General features: G+C 40.4%; 1 protein-coding gene across 2 annotated transcripts in view; it reads right to left on the bottom strand.

Annotated features, from left to right (window-relative positions):
• The window catches only part of AICDA (activation induced cytidine deaminase), a 58,865-nt gene that overhangs the window by 24,370 nt on the left and 15,105 nt on the right, over positions 1 to 19,390 (bottom strand). For both annotated transcript variants that reach the window (XM_087926057.1, XM_026713248.2), the window contains exon 2: positions 7,189 to 7,336. In XM_087926057.1, the coding sequence (XP_087782183.1) occupies positions 7,189 to 7,329 (141 nt within the window). In that variant the 5' untranslated portion in view covers positions 7,330 to 7,336. The remainder of the gene's footprint in view (positions 1 to 7,188; positions 7,337 to 19,390) is intronic.

The following is a 19,390-nucleotide window of genomic DNA, read 5'->3' as shown; positions in this document are numbered from 1 at the left end:
GGTATTGTGCTGGACTGGACTTTTATGATAATATTTTTCAGAGTTTCCCAAGCTTTTTTCCCCAAGTTTTTATTTTTATTGTTTATACATATCAATGTATGAATGGTGTGATAGCTGGGTATCATACATTTCAATACAAATGAACATAATATTATTACTCATAGTTGTTACATTTCACATTCATTGTTTCATATTAATTACACATATCCTTACAACCACCCTTCCATTACTAAACTTTCCTCTTATTCTTTCATACTATATATCTTAATCTACTAAAATATATATACTATTATTCCCCTCTTATTTCTGTCTCTATTTTAACTTTCCCCCCATTATGCTATAATATACAAAGATGTGTCCTTTCTGTTTCCCATCTTTTGCCTGTTCTATTATTTGTATTTCCCTTATTGAGCTCTTCACATCTATTTATGTTGAAGTTTCCTCCTTCATTCTTTCCTTTTTCAATGTCTCAGTATACACTTCTAATACCAATCACAATCATTTAAACATTTAACATACATTCATTCATGTTTTTTCCAAGCCTCCAATCTGTGTTGTTCTATTGTTAATACATATGTTTACATTAAAATATATTCTTTCATTTTCTAATCATCCATTGTTTAGTTTTATCATTTCACTGCTAATCATATTTTATACATGTTTAATAATACCAACATTCAAGCTCTAAATTTCCAATTAATGCTGAGTTCTTATTCATAATTTTCCCATAATTCCCCTATTTCATTCTTGACATTTATTTATATTAAAATATTCATCCTAATGTCTATTAAATTATGTACAAAATAATTATGCAGCCTATATACTTCTCATATTAATACACATTATTGAAATATATTCATTCAAGATTTTTTACCCTTTTCCCCCACTTATCCATCTTCTCTTTTGGGGGGGCTTGCCTCCCATATTCTTCCCTTAAGTCTTTACCTCCATCTACTTCTAGTTCTACTTCTGAGTCTATATTCTGCCTATACAATCTAACCTTTTCTCCTCTCTACCCTTTCCCACTGTCTAGTTTTAAGACTGTCTGTGCGAACCCTTATCTCCCCCCTCCACAATATCTTCCTGTTCCTCCCACTTCCACTTTGGATCCTTTAAAGTATTTTCATCCTGTATTAATTCCCAAATCATTGTTCCTTTTAATATCTCCTTGTTGTCTTCTTTTTGCTGATTTCTCAACTCTGCTTTCCTCTCCATTTCTTCTGCTGGCTTTATTTTTTCCTCGTTGTCCTGGACTTTACTCATTGTCCCTTACATAATATTTTCAGTTTTCGGTCTATACGATCAAATATTTCCACCATCTCCTTGTATTGTTCCTGTATAAGGTTTTTAATACTTTGAAACATTAGCTCCATTCTGTTGAATCTCCACTCATTTTCACTTTGCATTACATCTTTGTTTAATAATCTCCTTTTTAGTCAATTATCCAAAAATTATTGATTCAAAAACAAAGGTTTCAGGTCACCGTTTTAATGTCTCATCAATAATCAGTCTAATCAATTTAAATATATCAGGGGGTTATCCACACCTCCTCTAGTCACTTTTATATATTCAATAATATTCAGGGTTCTCTTAGGTAAAGTTTTTGTTTAAGAGAACAAATAATAGATAACAGATAATCAGAGTTGGAAGGAACCTTGTAGATCATTTAGTCCAACCCCCCCTGCCCAAGCGGGAGACACTACACCATTGCAGACAAATGGCAGTCCAATCTCATCTTGAAAGTCTCAAGTGATGATGCTCCCACAATTTCCAAGGGCAAGCTGTTCCATTGGTTGATTGTTCTCTCTGTTAGAAAGTTTCTCCTTATTTCCAGGTTAAATCTCTCCTTGTTCAGTTTCCATCCATTATTCCTTGTCTGGCCTACAGGTGCTTTAGAAAATAGCTTGACCCCTTTCTCTCTGTGGCAGCCCCTCAAATATTGGAACACTGCTAGCATGTCTCCCCTGGTCCTTCTCTTCATTAGACTAGCCAGGCTCAGTTCCTGTAACTGTTCTTCATTTGTTTTAGCCTCCAGGCCCCTAATCATCCTGGTTGCTCTTCTCTGTACTTTTTCTAGAGTCTCAACATCTTTTTTATAATGTGGTGACCAAAACTGGATGCAGTACTCTAGGTGTGATCTTACTAAGGCTTTATAGAGTGGTATTAGTACTTCACTTGATCTTGATTGTATCCCTCTGTTAATACAACTTAGGATTGCATTAGCTTCTTTGGTGGCTGCTGCACACTGCTGGCTCATATTTAGCTGGTTGTCCACTAAGACTCCAAGATCCCTCTCACAATTACTGCTATTGAGCCTGGTTTCACCCAGTCTATATGTGTACTTTTGGTTTTTCTTGCTTAAATGTAGGAGTTTACTTTTCTCTATATTGAATTTCATTTTGTTAAATAGGATTCAATGTTCAAGTTTGTCAATATTCATCTGGATCTTGAGCCTATCTTCTAGGGTGTTAGTTAATCCTGACAGCTTAGTAGCATCTGCAAATTTGTTAAGTTCCCCTTCTATTCCCTCATCTAAGTCATTTATGAAGATATTGAAGAGGACTGGGCCTTTGGCAGAACCTTGTGGCACCCCACTGCCTACTTCCCTCCATGTAGACTTAGACCCATTAAGGACTACTCATTGAGTACAGTTTGTCAGCCAGTTGCAAGTCCATCTAGTGGTGATGCTATCTATCCCATTTTTTTCTAGCTTACCAAGAAGTAGATTGTGGTTTATTTTCTTGAATGCCTTGCTGAAGTCTAAGTATATCATGTCCACAGTATTTCACTGGTCTACTAATTTAGTCACTATGTTAAAGAATGAAATAAGATTGGTTTGGCATGATCTCTTTTTAACAAACCTGTGCTTACTGCTAGTTATTACTTTGCTTGTTGGAGATTCAAGTCTCCAGTGGTCTGAGAGTAGATACATGTAATTCTGTAGATATTTTCAATCCTTGAAATAGTTATTCACAAGTTGTATAATTCTCCTTCCATCAGCAGATGGTGCTCTCTGCTTCAATCTGTTTCAGCCTTTCTGTTTTATTGTTGACAAGTCCAATTTGATTATTTTCAATTATAAATTGTAAAACCAGTAAATAAACTGTATTAATTAAAAAAGAAGTTTGGGACCATAATTCCAGCATTTAATACGCCTTCTCCATACTATATCTTTTTGCTTTGAGAGTTTAATTTTCTTTTTTTAAACAAAATTCCTTTTCTTAAATTCTCCAGTATTTTTTCAAAGTGCTTGTACATTGCTATGACAAGTAGTTCTAAAGATATATCCCCCTCAGATTTCTTGGGGCCAGATTTTAGCAAAAAGTATTATCTCACCCAGTTTGCACATCATTCCACGTCTCTTCGCTCCTGTACTGTCTTAGGTGTTCAGACTGTCCCCAGCTTCATGGCAGCCATTTGGGTTGCTGCTGCATCTTGTCTTCAGATGAGGGGGTGTTCCAAGTCAGGGAGGAGAGATGCCAGGCAGTCCTGCTTTACTTCACCACCCTTCCAGGGTGGCTATGGTTTCAATTGGAGCCCTCTGAGGGGGTGAGCTCGAAGCGGGGCCATGGAGCTCACAGTCCTCACTTCCAATGGTACCAGAAATACAGCCGGAAGTCAGTTTCCCAATCTTCTTGAGTTGTTTTCCCCTTAAGGATTTTCATTCAAGGAATCTGTCTTAAGTTTTTTCTGAGCTTGTTAAAATGAGTTCTTTTAAAGTCTAGGACTCTGGTATCATTATGTTCTATTGCAGGAATCGCCAATCTTTTGGACCTTAGGGACCAACAAACTCATAATTTCAATTCCCATGGGACACTAATATGAATTTTGACTGACAGTGGCTTGCTGACGTTGGTGGGAAAGTCGGTCCATATTCCAGAGCTGCAGTAGTCACAGGACTGGCCTATGCACCAGTCTGCCATGGATGAGCTGTTCTGGGATGACCAAAGGGCCAGTCTTGTGACTACTGCAGCTCTGGAATATGGGACCAGCCCATGGGGGGGGGGTTTGGAAATTTCCGCCATAGGGGCTGGAACCTTTAATGTGCAAATTTGTGGGTGGTGCAACATGCAAAAAGCAGTGCAACCCTCACTGGCTAGGACAAGGTAATGGTGCTGTTGCAGCAAGAGGGGGCTGGTGGCACAGACGGGCTGAAGTGGCAATGGAGATGGCTGGAAGGTGCAGGAGTGCCGTGCTACTTGCATTTTCACGGCACTTCCACACCCTCCAGCTTGCCTTTCCCGGCCTGGGCTCTTCCTCAATGGCTGCAGGCTGTAGGGATGGCCTGGGGAAGGAAAAGTACTGGTTGGTGGTGGTGGGAGGGGGCGAAGTGGGCAAGTCTGCACTCACCATCCAATTCAGAGGTCTGGAATGGGGCAGCATCATTGTTGTGAGTTTTCTCATCCCTCTTGGGGCTCTGCCCTGCACAGCGCAATGGCCAAGCACCCAGAGCCCCTTCCTCTTCCTCTGACCTGGGCTCATTGCTGGTGGGTTGGGGGCCTCTTCAGGAGATGCCCTTGCCCTGTGGGGGAGAGCCCAGCAATCGCACACTCTGGGGAGAGACTTTGAGGCCTGGAGGGAGGGACCCTTCGCTGCTTGGAAGTGGCAGGAGAAACCTGGAGCTTAGCCTTGGGAAGTCCTCTTGTGTGCAGGCTGAAGGGGGAGTTATTAGGAGTCCATCTTCCTTGGTACTCTTTTGGTCTCAGCATCCAACCTTTGCTGCCGGCTTGTTGCGGATGGGAACTCCAGCTTGGGTTGAGCTGAGTGCCTTGGAAGCCCCATAGTGTGCCTCATCACTGTTTGTGCAGCAGAGAGCTCAAGCTTTCATGGGCTTGACACCCCCCTGTGCCTGTGCCTTCCCTGATCTCTGCTCTTTTGCCCCAGTGAGAGCGGATGGGGGGGATCAAGCCCAGAAAAGATCGAGCTTTCACTTGCACAAACAGCAATGAGGCAAACTATGGGGCTTCCAAGGCGCTCAGCTCAAGCCAAGCCAGAGTTCCTGTCGGTCCTGCAACAAGCTGGCAGCGAAGGTCAGATGCCTGGACTAAAAGAGCTCCAAGGAAGATGGGCTCCTAATAACACCCACCCCCTTTGGCCTCCACACAAGAGGACTTCCAGAGTCTAAGTGCCAGGTTTCTCCTGCCACTTCCAAGCAGAGAAGGGTTCCTCCCTCTAGGCCTCGAAGCCTTTCCCTGGAGCATGCGTGTGGCTCTCCCCATGGGGCAAGGCATCTCCTGAGGAGGCCCCCACCCCCCAGCAGTGAGCCCAGGTTGGAGGAAGAGGAAGGGTTCCAAGCACCTGGCCATTGTGCTGTGCCCCACCCTTAACAGAGCAGATTACTGAGTGGGATGAGAAAACTGATGACAATGATGCTGCCCCATTCCAGAACTCTGAACTGGATGGTGAGTGCAGACTTGCCTACTCCACCCCCTCCAACCACCATCAGCCAGGACTTTTCCTGCCACGGGCCATCCCTATAGCCCGCTGCCATCAAGGAACAGCCCAGGCCAGGTGAGGTGAGTTGAAAGGTGCGGGAGCGCTGCATAAATGCAAATAGCACGGCACTCCTGCACCTGCCAGCAATCTCCATAGCAGCTTCAGCACACCTGTGCTGCTAGCCCCTTCTTGCTGCAACAGCCTCATTACCTCGTTCTGGCTGGCAAGGGCTGCGCTGCTTTTTACAGATTTGCACTCAGCTGAAGGGTGGGGGCAGGGGTGGGATTCTACAGGTTTGCACCTATTCACTAGAACCGATTGTTAACATTCTAAGCAGTTTGGAGAACCAGTTGTTAGAAGAAATTACTGGCCTAATCCTGTAAGGAAGGCAGGAAGGAAACATTCTGGGGTTGCTTACAGAAACTGCCTCTCCTTTAACTCTTATTACTTTCTTGGCAGGACTAGACTTCCCGTCTCTGGAACTTCTCTGGGGTTTTTTAAATCTCCTTTGCTGGAACTTTGCTTGTGTGGAGTGACCATTCAAAGTTACAATGGCACTGAAAAAAGTGACTTATGACTGTTTTTCACACTTGACTGTTGCAGCATCCCCACAGTCATGAGAGGCCAGGCAAGGAGATGCATGCCTCGATGTGAGTGATGTTGAGTTGATCACGCCCAGCCAGTCACATGACCACCAAGCCATGCCCACCAACTAAGCCATGCCCACAGAACTGGTTGTTAAAAAATTTGAACCCCACCCCTGGGTGGGGGCCAGTGGGTGGGTGGGCTATGTGGGCGGCACAGCCTTGTTTTTTGCGCAGCCTGGATTAATTGCTTTGGGGGGACATTTCTCTGAGGACCACCAAAATTTTCTTATCGACCACCAGTGGGCTGCAGCCCACTGGGTGGTGATCACTGTTCTATTGCGTGTGTTTGTGTTATGTTGAATTCTAGTATGACATGGTGACTCTTACCCAAGGTTCCTGCGGTTTCAACTCCCTCTATCAATTCTTTTCTGTTGGTAAGAATTGTCCAGAATGGCTATTCTTTTAGTTCTCTCCTCTACCTTTTGGACAACAAAGTTGTCAGCTAGGTAGGCTAGGAACCTATCTGATTTCTCAAATAGGCTATCCCTCTAGTTCCTTCCTCTATCTTTTGGACAATCATTCTTTCCAATGTTCCAAAAATAGCTGAAGGATGGTAGGATTTTTTATGCAAAAATCACAACTATATCATCAATATTATATTGCAATTTATCTAATCTGGAAGTGATGGATTAGCAAAACCATGGAATAATAAAATAATTTAAAATATAAATACTAATGCTCTCCAAAGCATTCAGAATAAACCCTTCATGAAGCATGTTAATACTCCTCAATGCATGATAATTGCACCCACCAAAGGTTTTTCAAAGCTCTCTTCACCCATCTATGTCATTAGACTTTGCTGGTGGCCCCAGATGTGTGGTCTATGCATGCACACAGATATATACAATAGCTGCCTTGAACAGCTGCTTTAGCATTTCAAGAACTCACTCCAGTTGTGCTTTGTGAAGCATTGCTATTCTCTATGCACAGCCCTTTCACTGGTTCACAGGAAGACCAGTATTTGAATAAGTAAAATGATGTACTGTAATAAAACATGCAGGAACCTAGAGCTACCTGACCACAAGCTGTCTAAGGTAGTTTTTCCCCTTGCTTTCACTGTTGAAAGCCCCTACTAGAAAAGACTCAATGTGAGCTAAACCTTTACCTTATTACGCAGATATCCAAAATCCAGGGAGCAGGATGTGGCACTATTCCGCTGTTTTACTACATAACAAAGGTATGTTTCATGACGGCCTTTAGCCCATCTCATGTTCTTGAAATGGTAGACAAATTTCTTTTGCTTCATTAGAAGACTGCAGGGAGGCAGGAACATTAAGAAAATTAACAGGATATATTTATAAACTAAGGACAATATGGGGAGCCACAGGACAAATCAAGAACTTGACCAAAGATGAGAATAAAACTGAGGTACTCAGAAGCAGATAGTCAACTAAAGTGTTATCATTTTGTGTTAGGCAAAAGAATATACCATATATATTCAAGCATATAACATACAAAAAAGTCAAAAGAAAATCAATGGATATAGTTAATTTAATATATACTAGCATGACAAGATCAACATGTTCCCCTGTAAGTTTTGGAAGTTTTTTATTTTTCTTTTTTTAAACAAGTTTTTTTATTTCAATCTACACCTACACAAAAATACACAAACAGTGTGGCATCAATATATCATACATTTTAGTATAACCAAAGTTAATAATACCAATCATGTCTCTAAATACACATATTCACATTAAGTCATTGCTTGTTTTCAACTTTTCAACCTTCATTGCTTATTTTCAACCTTTCAATACTCTCTTCTAATGCCAACCACCATATCATTTAAACATACCTAGTAATTTCATTATTCAATTTCCTCTCCAATTTTTATTTTTTTAAACAAAAAATTCTCATTTGGCAAGCAGTGTGGTTCCAGGTTTCACATCTCAATGCAAACATGACCATAGTTACCTATTCATTTTATTTATCCAATTTCATATCACATTATCCTTATAAATATTAAGTATTAAACTTATCCAATTCCAATTCATGTTATAGCTTGTTTCATTTTTCTTAGGATATTCTCATATCTTATTTTACAATGTTATCTAAAATTCTTATCTCATTTCTATGTTCATTTCCCATTTTACCTTTTTCTGTCACATTTGCAATTTTATCAGTCCTTATTCTATCTTCAACCCCACCCCTGGGTTAATACCCTTTGGTTAATAATTCGAACTAACTATCTTCATTCTACCTTAATACCAATCTCCATATTTACTATATATCACACATACATATATTTTTGTCAGATTCTGCATTACATTTTCTCAATCACCTTATAAATCATCTATACATTACAAGAATATTAATCTAATCAATCAATTATAGCAACTGATATTAATCTTTCCATAATGATTCTCATTTCATCATTTCTTTTTTTCTTTTTCTCATACATCACTAATCATCAATAAATATATAATATTCTTATTATAAATTCCCATTTCCATATTTATTTCATTAAGTTCCATGTCTAATGTAGCGATAATCCTTTAATAAAAAGAAGAGAAAAAAGAGGGCTAAAGAAAAAACCATATCAGTTACATTCTTATCTATTTTCAATACTTATATATCACAACATATTACCTTGCGGAATCTCCTTCCCTATCCTTTTTTTTTTCACCCATTATCTCTCACTCTCCTAGCAATGTAATTCCTTTTCATCCTTGTTTGCTTCCTGTTTCTCTTTATTTTCTGGTCCTTTCTCTTAATTCCCCTTTCCCCGATTCTTATTCCCCTCCATTTCTCATTCTAATTATTAAATCTCTCCCTTTTTCGATTTTTCTTTTGTACTTCCCTTTTCTGCTTTTTCCCTCTCCTTTTTTTTAATTTTCTGAACCATTCTCCCTTTTGTTGTTCCCTTTGTTCTTCAAAGCTGGTGTCTTCTTTATTAAACCCCTCCCCCTCTGTTTTTTTTTGTTCCTCTACAAGCTGAGTCACCATTTCTAATTTCTGTAATTCATTGTTGCACATTTCAAGTTTAATTTTCATCATTTCCTTTCTATCTTGCAAGTCCAATCTTATTTCAACAAATAATTCCTCCATTATGCCTGCTCCTTTTTTTCTTTTCTTTCCTCTTCCTTAATAAATGTATTCAATCCCAAAGTCCAGTATATTATTTCAGCTAGTGTCTTTTAAATTTATTTTCAACAATCAATGTCCTGAGGTCTTTGTTTCCAGGTCTTCTAGTTGGCCCTTTCCTAGCTGTTTCCCACAATCGCTGGGTGGTTCTATAACAATGTTTTCAAATATCTTCCCCTTTGTAATATTCTAAAGTTACTTTCCAGAGTTTTTATGTTATTATAATGGAGTTTCTTTTACTTTCTTTTAAATTCCAAAGTCCAATTTCTTAGAAAGACCAAGCACTTTTCAAAGAGTCACTGAAATGTTCCCTGCACCATCAGGTGGTGCTCTTGGTTCTTTTCCACAATCCAGTCCTTCCTTTACTTTTATTTTTTTTGTTAAATATAGTACTCTTATTAAGTTCGCTAATTTCAGTTATTAGCTATTACTTCTTTTCTTTTCAACACATTCAATTCCAGCATTTAATTATGCCCCTTGAGTGCCAAAAATCCAATAGTTGTCCAATTTAATTTCCAAGCCTTTTTTGTGTTCAAGTATTTTCCTTTGAATTTTCTCCTCCAAATTAATCCATTACAATAATTCAATACATTTTTATAAGATCCAATTTCCTTCTCACTTTCTCTAGTTGCCACTTCCATACACTTTCCTCCAAAATAGTCCTTTATTTTTTAATACTGGGGTACCTTAAAGCCCCTGCATTTTGCCTGGTTCACACTCCACTTGCTGCTTCTCTGCTCCAGCACAGTCTTAGTTTCCCGGCCTGCTCTTCGTCTTCGTGGTAGCCATTTTAGACCACCCCTATAGCTTGCCTTTGGAAGGAATTTTTCCTGTCAGGGAGGGGAGTTGTGGCTCCCTTCGACCCTCCAAGTGATTCCCCCTTTCTTTCTTTTTTCGTTATAGTTTTTTTTAATCTTTTTTATAAAATTTTTATTGGTTTTTAAAACAAACATAAACAAACAAAACATAAAAACATCAGGCCATCTTTCATATATGTACATACAGTGTGCCAGTTGGTTTACAAATTTTTTTGTGCTTCCATTTCATAGTCTTCAATTACAATTAGATTGTATATGATCTCATATTTTCAATCCAATATTAAATACATTGGTATCATTATTAATCAATCATTTGCCTATACATTTATTCATTCATGCTTTGGAAAATGATCATATTTTACTTAATTTGTTTTGTGACAATTCATATTATCATCCCAAATCTATCCTAAAAACTTTTTGTAGATATAATAAGAAAAGAATACATCTTTATATATTTAGTATTTTCTAAAAGTCTACATATTTCATTACTATACTTTGTTGTCTAACCATTGATAGAATAGATCCCAAACTTTATAAAATTGTTTATCATCCTGTTCTCTAATTTCAAATGTCAATCTGCTCATTTCAGCACATTCCAATATTTTCTTAATAATTTCCTCCTGTGATGGTATTTTCTCATTTTTCCAGTTTATGATTCCCCCTTTCTTCACCACCCCTCCAGCAAGTGAGCTCGGAGCGAAACTGCGCACAATTGCGGATTCCACTCTGATGATGAATAAACTGGAAGCCCAATTTTTTCTATAGTCCCTTTTTGTCGTACATGATTAGTGAATTTGGTTGTCATTGGTACTGACTTGATGACACATCATCTATCCATCCATCCATCCATCCAATATTCACAGAGTAACGGTCATTAAATGTAGTTTTTTTCATGTTTCTCTATCACATTTTGCCATCAATTCTATTTTAAAAGGATGCTTTCTGGCCCATTCCATTCTTGCATGTCTTTTCTACATGTATTCAGAAGTGCCCCCCCCCCCCCCAAATGACATTCAAGCAGCAAAACAGTTTACAACAGCTCTAATCTATAAAAGGAGGAAATACAGAGGAGGACTATTAACTTTAATGTAGAAAGTCTGTGGCCAAAACAGTACTGTGTGGCTAAAAATGTGAGGCAACCCTGGTTAGAATCCCTCAATTCTTCATTTTATTCAACATTCACATCTCAATAGGACCTACTAAAACCCAAACTGACAAGTAAAGTTTATTACAGATGTTACATGCTCTAACAGAAAGCCAATACTTCTGACTTTCTTGTCCTAACAGTCAAGTGGGTTCTTTCTCTATCCTTCCCATCCTAAGTAGAAACTCAAAGAGAAAGCCTAAGGATGTCAGTCTTCTGATTAGGATAATAAAGTAGAGGAAAAGGGGAGCTTCCTCATGGCTGCATAAATGCACATCCTCCCTGTCTCTGAGTTGGCAGAAAAGAATGTCAACACAATTGCACTTTCCATCACCCCCACTGAGCTTTACTGTGCTTCCAGAACAAGGCTGGTGAGGAGTGCCATTCCTAGAGACATAATGCAGGATGGTAATATAGAAATTGAAGAATCCACCAGTTTCATTTTCCCTCACTCTGCCCTTGCTGGCAGAAAAAAACCACCCACCAGTCCTCAAAAGAAGTCATAGAAGGCAGTTACTTCACTGTCCATTAAAGTTCTGCAGAATATAAGAGCTAAGGATCCACAACTATAGTATCCTCAGTGTAGAAAGTCAGCACCTACCCCCTCCTAGAAGAATGAAATATTTTGGGGAATATTTTGAAAAAGGCAGAATATTATATTTCCCCAAAGGGAGAAATGGAACAAGTTTTTTAGAGGCAGAAAGCAACCCCCACTTTCCTTAATAGCCCACAGTAGATGCCAGCATTTAAGAGATAAAGAGCTTATTGAAAAAGGAAGACAAATATCTAGATAGTTCTATTCATAGGCAAAGCAAATATTGCAGAAATCCATTCAAGACAGGATATTTTGAAACTCCCTGCAGCAAAGTCTGAACAAAGGCAGAATGGTAGGATTAGCCCTCACTCAAGTTCCAACACAGGGCAAAGCCATTAAGCCACAATAGGAATTGCCCAACATCCTTTCAGAACACAAGCCCCTTCATTACACACGCATACCCAGAGCAGTCCAAACTTCAACCAAACTTAGCTCAGACAAATACTTAGGATTGGCATTTCCTCTTTTGCCTATAAAGCCAGCTATAACCCCTACATAACCCCATAGGAATCTGACAACAGCCAATAGTGTTATGTCTCACCTGTGCCCACGAGGTGAGAGTCCAAGTTTCCAAAGGAATATAAACAAGCAGACAAGACCAGTAACGATGGGGTTAAATTCCTTTGGCTGGAGAAATCCTTGGCAGTCTCCCATGAGCTGCCTGCCAAGTCCGATAATAAAACAAGAACATAAATCACAGGCAAACGCCACACACAGAATTTGTCAAAGCTTCTATCCCAAATTAACAAATTGTCCCGAACGAGAATCCAGAGCTAACATGCCCCCTTTTATTCCCTGAGGGGCGTGTCAGTCTCTCATCTCAGTCCCTGATTTGTCCTTTCCCTCTGTGTTGCATCTCATGCCTATGCCTGCGTCTTTGCCTCGCATCAAACCAACATTCCTCAGTTTGATCCTCAGCCAGAGGCTCCGCTATGCTCTCCTGATTATCTGCTGTCACCTGAGGCACAACCAGGGAAGAAGGTCCTGCGGAGGAAGGCAATTCCAAATCCTCCAGCAAAGCAGGCTCAAACCTCAGAGCCAAATCCTCCTCTTCCTCATGGCTCAAGTCTGTGTCTTCTAACAGAGCAGGCTCAAACCTCCGAGTCACAACACAGTAGAATACATGTTCTTGCATAGGAACAGGAAGTTCAAGTGCAAAGTCCAAAGTCCAAAGAACGTATAAAAGTCACCTACTCTCAACTCCATTTTGTCAGCTGCTCAGAACCACAAACTCATGTGGTTCTGCTACATCAATAAACCATCTTTCCAATCAGCCTCCATGTTTCCAGTGTCTTTCACCCAGCTTGGAATTGAACTAGATGGATATTTCTTCCCACACCAACATATGGCTATCTATCCTCCACTTAAATACCTCCAGCAAAAAAGAATTTATCTTCTGTCAGATCATTTGTCAGGAAATTTTGCAGCTGGTGTCCAAATGGCTTCAGAGACACTGACAAGAACCAGCAGTTTTATATAAATAAATATATTTACAGTAAATAAGAAAGACAAACAGAAGCATAGTCAAGTAAATCAACACATGAGGAACATCATCAGGTAAATCACAGAGAGCACACACAACACACAGGGCGAAAATGTGAAAAACAAGGAAATTCCCCCTTTACTCTTATAGCAACCAATTACAGTGTCAGATCCATGTATCTGTCATTTCTTCAATGGAAGAAGAAAAGGGGGAACACTGACAAAGAACTCCCTTTTGCCTATAAAGCCAGCTATAACCTGAATATATTTAATCTTATATTGAACTTGTACAACCTACACATGATACAATGGAGGGACAAAACCCAGATGGCCTGAACCTATCACCTCTGGAAGAGACCATAAAAATTCCACAGTGAGATGTGTCCTGAAAAATCCTGAATAATATTGTTCTAAAAAGGGGGTGGGGGAATTAGGTATGCCCTGGGAAACTCTGAAAAAGATCGTTCTAAAAAGCGGGTGGGGGAATTAACATGTTGGCTCTTTGTTTTACTAAATACACATCAAGATAGGGGAGGGGTTTTAAACTCCCTTATCTATTTCTGCATGCCTGAGAGACATTAGATGCTGCTTTAAATCCCTACATGAATTGTCTCATCTCAATAAAGGATTCCTTTTGATACGTCTGGTTTTCAAAAGTTCATTCTTGTTAAGTGAATGGGAAAAGTTCTGTAGCCTGACATAAAGCAGCGTCTGCAATAGAGGTCAGCCCGGAGAGGATTTCTTTTTTTCTGAAAAGAACCTTTGCTCTACCGAGGGGACCCTGCAAAGACGAAAAATGTCTGAATACAGCAAAGAGCAAGGGGAAGCCGAATGCTGGGGAGAAATGCTGACAGTTACCCAGTCAGATACTGACTTGGTGCACCCCGTCGAGGATAGCGAAGCTACCTGTGAAGCCTCCGCAAAGCCCCGGTGGTCTCCAGGTGTAGGAAAGAGAGACAGCTGGGACAGAAGAACCAAGGGAATAACCCTCACCCAGGGTAATCATAAATCTGGGTGGAAATTGGAGCTGGAGGCCCTATCAGAGATCATCGTGTGTGAGGGAAGCCATGGAGGATCTCAATGTGAGAGGTGCATCAGGACACCAATGTAGGGGGGGTGAGGGAACCAGGAATTGAGGGGCCTTGAGCCGCCACCCCAGATCCAGCTGAGAATGGTCGGGCAGTGGGACAAGTCGAAGAACCAGCAGCTATACCAGGGACCTGACCCCTTATCGCAGCAGCCAGATGGATGGTGATGCTCCACAATGTCAACACCCCAGAACTGAGGAACCCTGATCCCTGGAAAATAGAGGAGCTCTGTTGGGCTCTGTGAAATTGTCATTGTATAAGGTTCATAAATTGGAATAGACATAGTAACAGGTCAGCCAATAGGGACTGTTTGGTGACCCAGATGACTCAGAGCCTGAGCATGGCTTAGGTTCACTGATCTGTATATATATGAGTGCCTCTATAATATCTTGCTTTTGTGTTTATATTGTGTTAGGAATGTAAGTCACCTAACAGGTATTTGGGTTGGAAATATATAAACCAGGATAGACATTTTAAAACTGTATCTTTAAGAAAATGGAAGTGTAATTGGGCGTAGTTTCTCAAACGGCCATAAGATGGAGCCAGAAATCTGGGTTGTTTCATCTTAGTCTTAGTCTTAGAAGAGAGTGTGTCTCAGTGAGTCTGTTTTTCCTTCTGTTGGAGAATATTGCCGTTCCTTCTAATTGACTGATATTCCTGGATTTGATGTAAGTCTGTTACTGAACTGTTTTTGACACTGGAGTTTGTTATCCCTGGACTAAAAACTGACTGATCTTACCTGTGAATGACTTTGGACTGCTTATTTTGAACTTTGCTTAAAACTTTTATTGGAAGTAAAAACCCACATTTACTGTACAGTGTATCTGTGTGCTCTGTGTGTATTATTCAACCACTTCTCTGAAATACGTCTCCCTGTATGTGCTCATTCTCCTAACGGGGAATTACCTCAACACTGGTTATGGGCCCAGGCCATACCAGGCTCAGATAACTGAGAGTTGGTGTGAATGCACAGTACTGTATACAGACAGCTGTTTAATGTTTAATTGTGGGTTACTATCCTGGTAAAGATGGCACAAGTCACTTCAACATGTCTATCACTGATAACCCAGTTGGATGGAACAAACTATGTTTCCTGGTCTATGAAGTGGAGTCTATTTCTGCATAGAGAAGGTTTATGGAATGTAGTTCAAGACCCATTGGATGTAAATGCTTGGGATCCAGCTAATGAGGATGATACCAAGAAGCTTGCTGACAGAACAATGAACAAGCTCTTTGTATAATTGGACTAACACTGAGTGACCAGCAGCTAGTCTATATTCATGGAGAAGAGTCTTCTGCTAAGTGTTGGGAGAATTTGAAGAGGATTTATGTTCGTGACAGTGTAGGTGCACACATACATCTTACACATAAACTGTTTAGAGCATGTCTTCTGAAAGGTGGAGATATGTTAGCTCATTTAAACTTCATGAAAAGAACTTTTCAAGAGCTACATGAAAAGGAACTGATATTTTCAGAACTGCATCAAGTTTACATCATTCTTTCCTCATTGGATGAAAGTTATGATGATTATGTATCTTCACTGGAAGTCCTGCCCAGAGATAAACTGACATTGACTGACATAACTGGAAGATTGTTAGAAGAAGCAAGAAGACGGCTGGATAGGGACCAACTGAGGAAGGAACAACCACAAGAAGAGGATTTGTCTTCAACTGCCTATACTGTTTAGAAATGTTTTTCTTATGGGGCTAGGGGACATATAGCAAAATTCTGTAAGAAGGGAAAACAACAGAATACTGGTAATCACCAGAAGGCTAAGAAGAATGTTAGTTTAGCTATGTCTAGCAATTCAACTATAAACCATGATTTGTGGGTTGTTGATAGTGGAGCATCGCAGTGCATTACTAAAGATAGAAAAAGGTTTGTAAAGATGTCCATGAGTAAACAACATGTATCACTGACAAATGGATGGAAGATTAAACCATCAGGTGAAGGTACTACATATTTTTCTTGTATAAGCAAACATTTAACTATGTTATATGTACCTAAACTGAAATTTAATTTATTATCAGTAAGGTATTTAGTTAATCTTGGTAATGTAGTAACCTTTAAGGGAGATAACTGTATAATAGAGAAAGAGGGTAAAAGTGTTACTGCTACATTAGAAAATGATTTATGTTATGTCTCCTCTTGGAAATTCAAACGAACAAACTCAAAGCAGCCGTTTCACAAACAAATCAAACTGAAGGAAAATAACAAGATAACGGCTGGCAAAAACTGTTAGGACTCCCATTCAAAATTCAAACAAACAGAGATCTCTTTGCAGTAACGTCCTCATTCAAAATAGACATTTTGTTTCTGGCAAAAGGCACCAGCTCAGCTGTGTCCTTTTATACCCATTAAGGCAACGTGCTAATTAACTGGCTTGCCCTTCAGATTAACGTTTCCTGGTTCTGACGTCAATCCACGATTTAACAGTCATCAGATTCAAAACTCCTAACAGGTCCCGATCCTTCCAATCACAACACTATCCCCCACCGCAGGGCCCTTCCCCCGAGTCTGATGATTAACTTGACGATGTTTCGTTGACAACCCCACTCTGTCTCCCACAGCCAATGGAGGCGTCGCTCGTTCCAATTGTCTCAGGTGGTCTACACATTGGAGATTTGGAAAAGAAATACCGTTCTGCGACCAAGCCACCAACGGATTGTGCAAACGCAACCAGGACATTCCGAGCACCAAAGGGAGATGAAGGTTCGAGGTGATATAAAAACTTATCGCCTCCTCATGATCCCCAATGATCATACACACTGGCTGGGTGGCGAAACGAATGGGCCCAGACTTGAGCACACGCCCATCCACGGTTTCCACCTTAATGGGTGGATGTACAGCAACCAATGGGATCCCATAGTGCGTAGCAAAAGCTCAGTCCATAAAGCTGGTTGTAGCCCCTGAGTCCACCAACGCAACAGCAGAAATTCCCTCCTTCTGTGACTGTAGAAAAATTCGAGTGTCCAAAAGTAAATGCCGAGGAGGGCCAGGTTTTACTTCAGCAATTTGAGGTGGGGATGTGAAATGTGTCCGACCTAGGGTTTCCTTGAGGTCAGGTCTACCTTTTTTCCTGACGAGCCAAGAGTGGTTTCAGGTACGGGTCTGCGGTTCCCTCTCCGATTGCAGGAATTAACAAAATGTCCCAGACCCCCGCAATAAAGGCACAAGCCTTCCTGGAACCTTCTCGAACGTTCGTGCCGTTAAGTGAGGGCGGAGTGCGCCTAACTCCATCGGCTCTTCAACATTAACCGTGGGTTGGAAAACTCTCGGTGGCGTGGGATGTGCACGAAAACGAAGATGATTCCATACCGAGCCGTTTGCGTCCCACGTTGCTGTAAACGAGCTTCAATTGTAAGCACTGAACTATCAATGCATCCAAAGTTAAAGCCCTCTCTGCATGGACCAGCTCATCTTTGATGGCATCAGACAAACCTTCCTGGAATGCAGCCATATGAGCCGGTTCATTCCAATTGGAGTCCAAACACAGCAAACGAAATTCTGCAACGTAATCTTGGAGGAACGTTTCCCTGATTTATATCCCACAAACGCCTGTCCACAGTTTGTATCTTAATTGGGTTCTCAAACATCACTTTCATTTGCTGAAGAAAACCCTGAAATCATTCAACAACGGGCTATCTTGAACTAACAAAGGAGTAGCCCAATTAGCAGCCTGCCCAGATAAGAGGCTAAGAATGAATCCTGTCTTGGCCCGATCATTTGGAAAGTTTTCAGGCCTCAAGGACATAAATAATTGACACTGCCCCAGAAATGCCGGAAACATGTCCGTTTGCCCAGAAAATTTCTCCGGCATGGATACTGGGCTTTTCCTCACAGGAGGGGCAGGGGGAACAGCAGCAGGGCTTGGTAAGCTGGAAACATAATTCAGCAATTGTGTTACCTGATTCTGAAGCGTCACATTGCTTTGCAGGAGCTGATTTATTTGCTGTTGCTGCACATCTACCAAACGCTGCAGTTGATTTAAATCCATCTTGCTTGAAAGATGGTTTGTTCAGGCCAGAAACAATAATGTTATGTCTCCTCTTGGAAATTCAAACGAACAAACTCAAAGCAGCCGTTTCACAAACAAATCAAACTGAAGGAAAATAACAAGATAACGGCTGGCAAAAACTGTTAGGACTCCCATTCAAAATTCAAACAAACAGAGATCTCTTTGCAGTAACGTCCTCATTCAAAATAGACATTTTGTTTCTGGTGAAAGGCACCAGCTCAGCTGTGTCCTTTATACCCATTAAGGCAACGTGCTAATTAACTGGCTTGCCCTTCAGATTAACGTTTCCTGGTTCTGACGTCAATCCACGATTTAACAGTCATCAGATTCAAAACTCCTAACAGGTCCCGATCCTTCCAATCACAACAGATTTATATGTGATACATGATGACCAGTTGCAGATGGCTAACTCAGTTTATAACAATGTTAAGCCACATGATGAATGTATACATTTACTGCATAGACATCTAGGGCACATTAATTTCGAAATGCTCAAACAAACTGTTGAATTGTCAGAGGGAGTAAAATTGAAACCCTGTAGCAAGTATTTAAACTGTAATGCTTGTAGCCAGGAGAAAAGCAAGGTTACTCCAGCAAACTGACTTAATGGGCTTAAGACCAAAGAACCTTTAGAGGTTGTTTTTGCTGACATAATTGGAAACCAAGTTTAGGAGGTGCCAAGGCTCTATAACGCATAAGGCTTGCTGTGAAGATTATGCCCTTAGAATGTAAGGTTGTATATATTGTCCTACCCAAAAGGGGAGAATGTTAGGAATGTAAATCACCTAACAGGTATTTGGGTTGGAAATATATAAACCAGGATAGACATTTTAAAACTGTATCTTTAAGAAAATGCAAAAGTGTAATTGGGTGTGGTTTCTCAAACAGCCATAAGATGGAGCCAGAAATCTGGGTTGTTTAGTCTTAGTCTTAGTCTCAGAAGAGAGTGTCTCGGTGAGTCTGTTTTTTCTTCTGTTGGAGAATATTGCCGTTCCTTCTAATTGACTGATATTTCTGGATTTGATGTAAGTCTGTTACTGAACTGTTTTTGACACTGGAGTTTGTTATTGGATTCTCCTGG

This window comes from Pseudonaja textilis, chromosome 2, assembly GCF_049901715.1.
Source record: "Pseudonaja textilis isolate UNSWEBS1 chromosome 2, rPseTex1.2, whole genome shotgun sequence".
In the NCBI taxonomy this organism is placed as follows: Eukaryota; Metazoa; Chordata; class Lepidosauria; order Squamata; family Elapidae; genus Pseudonaja; species Pseudonaja textilis.
Note: the sequence above shows the minus strand (reverse complement) of the source record. Positions and strands in the feature narration are given on the sequence as shown.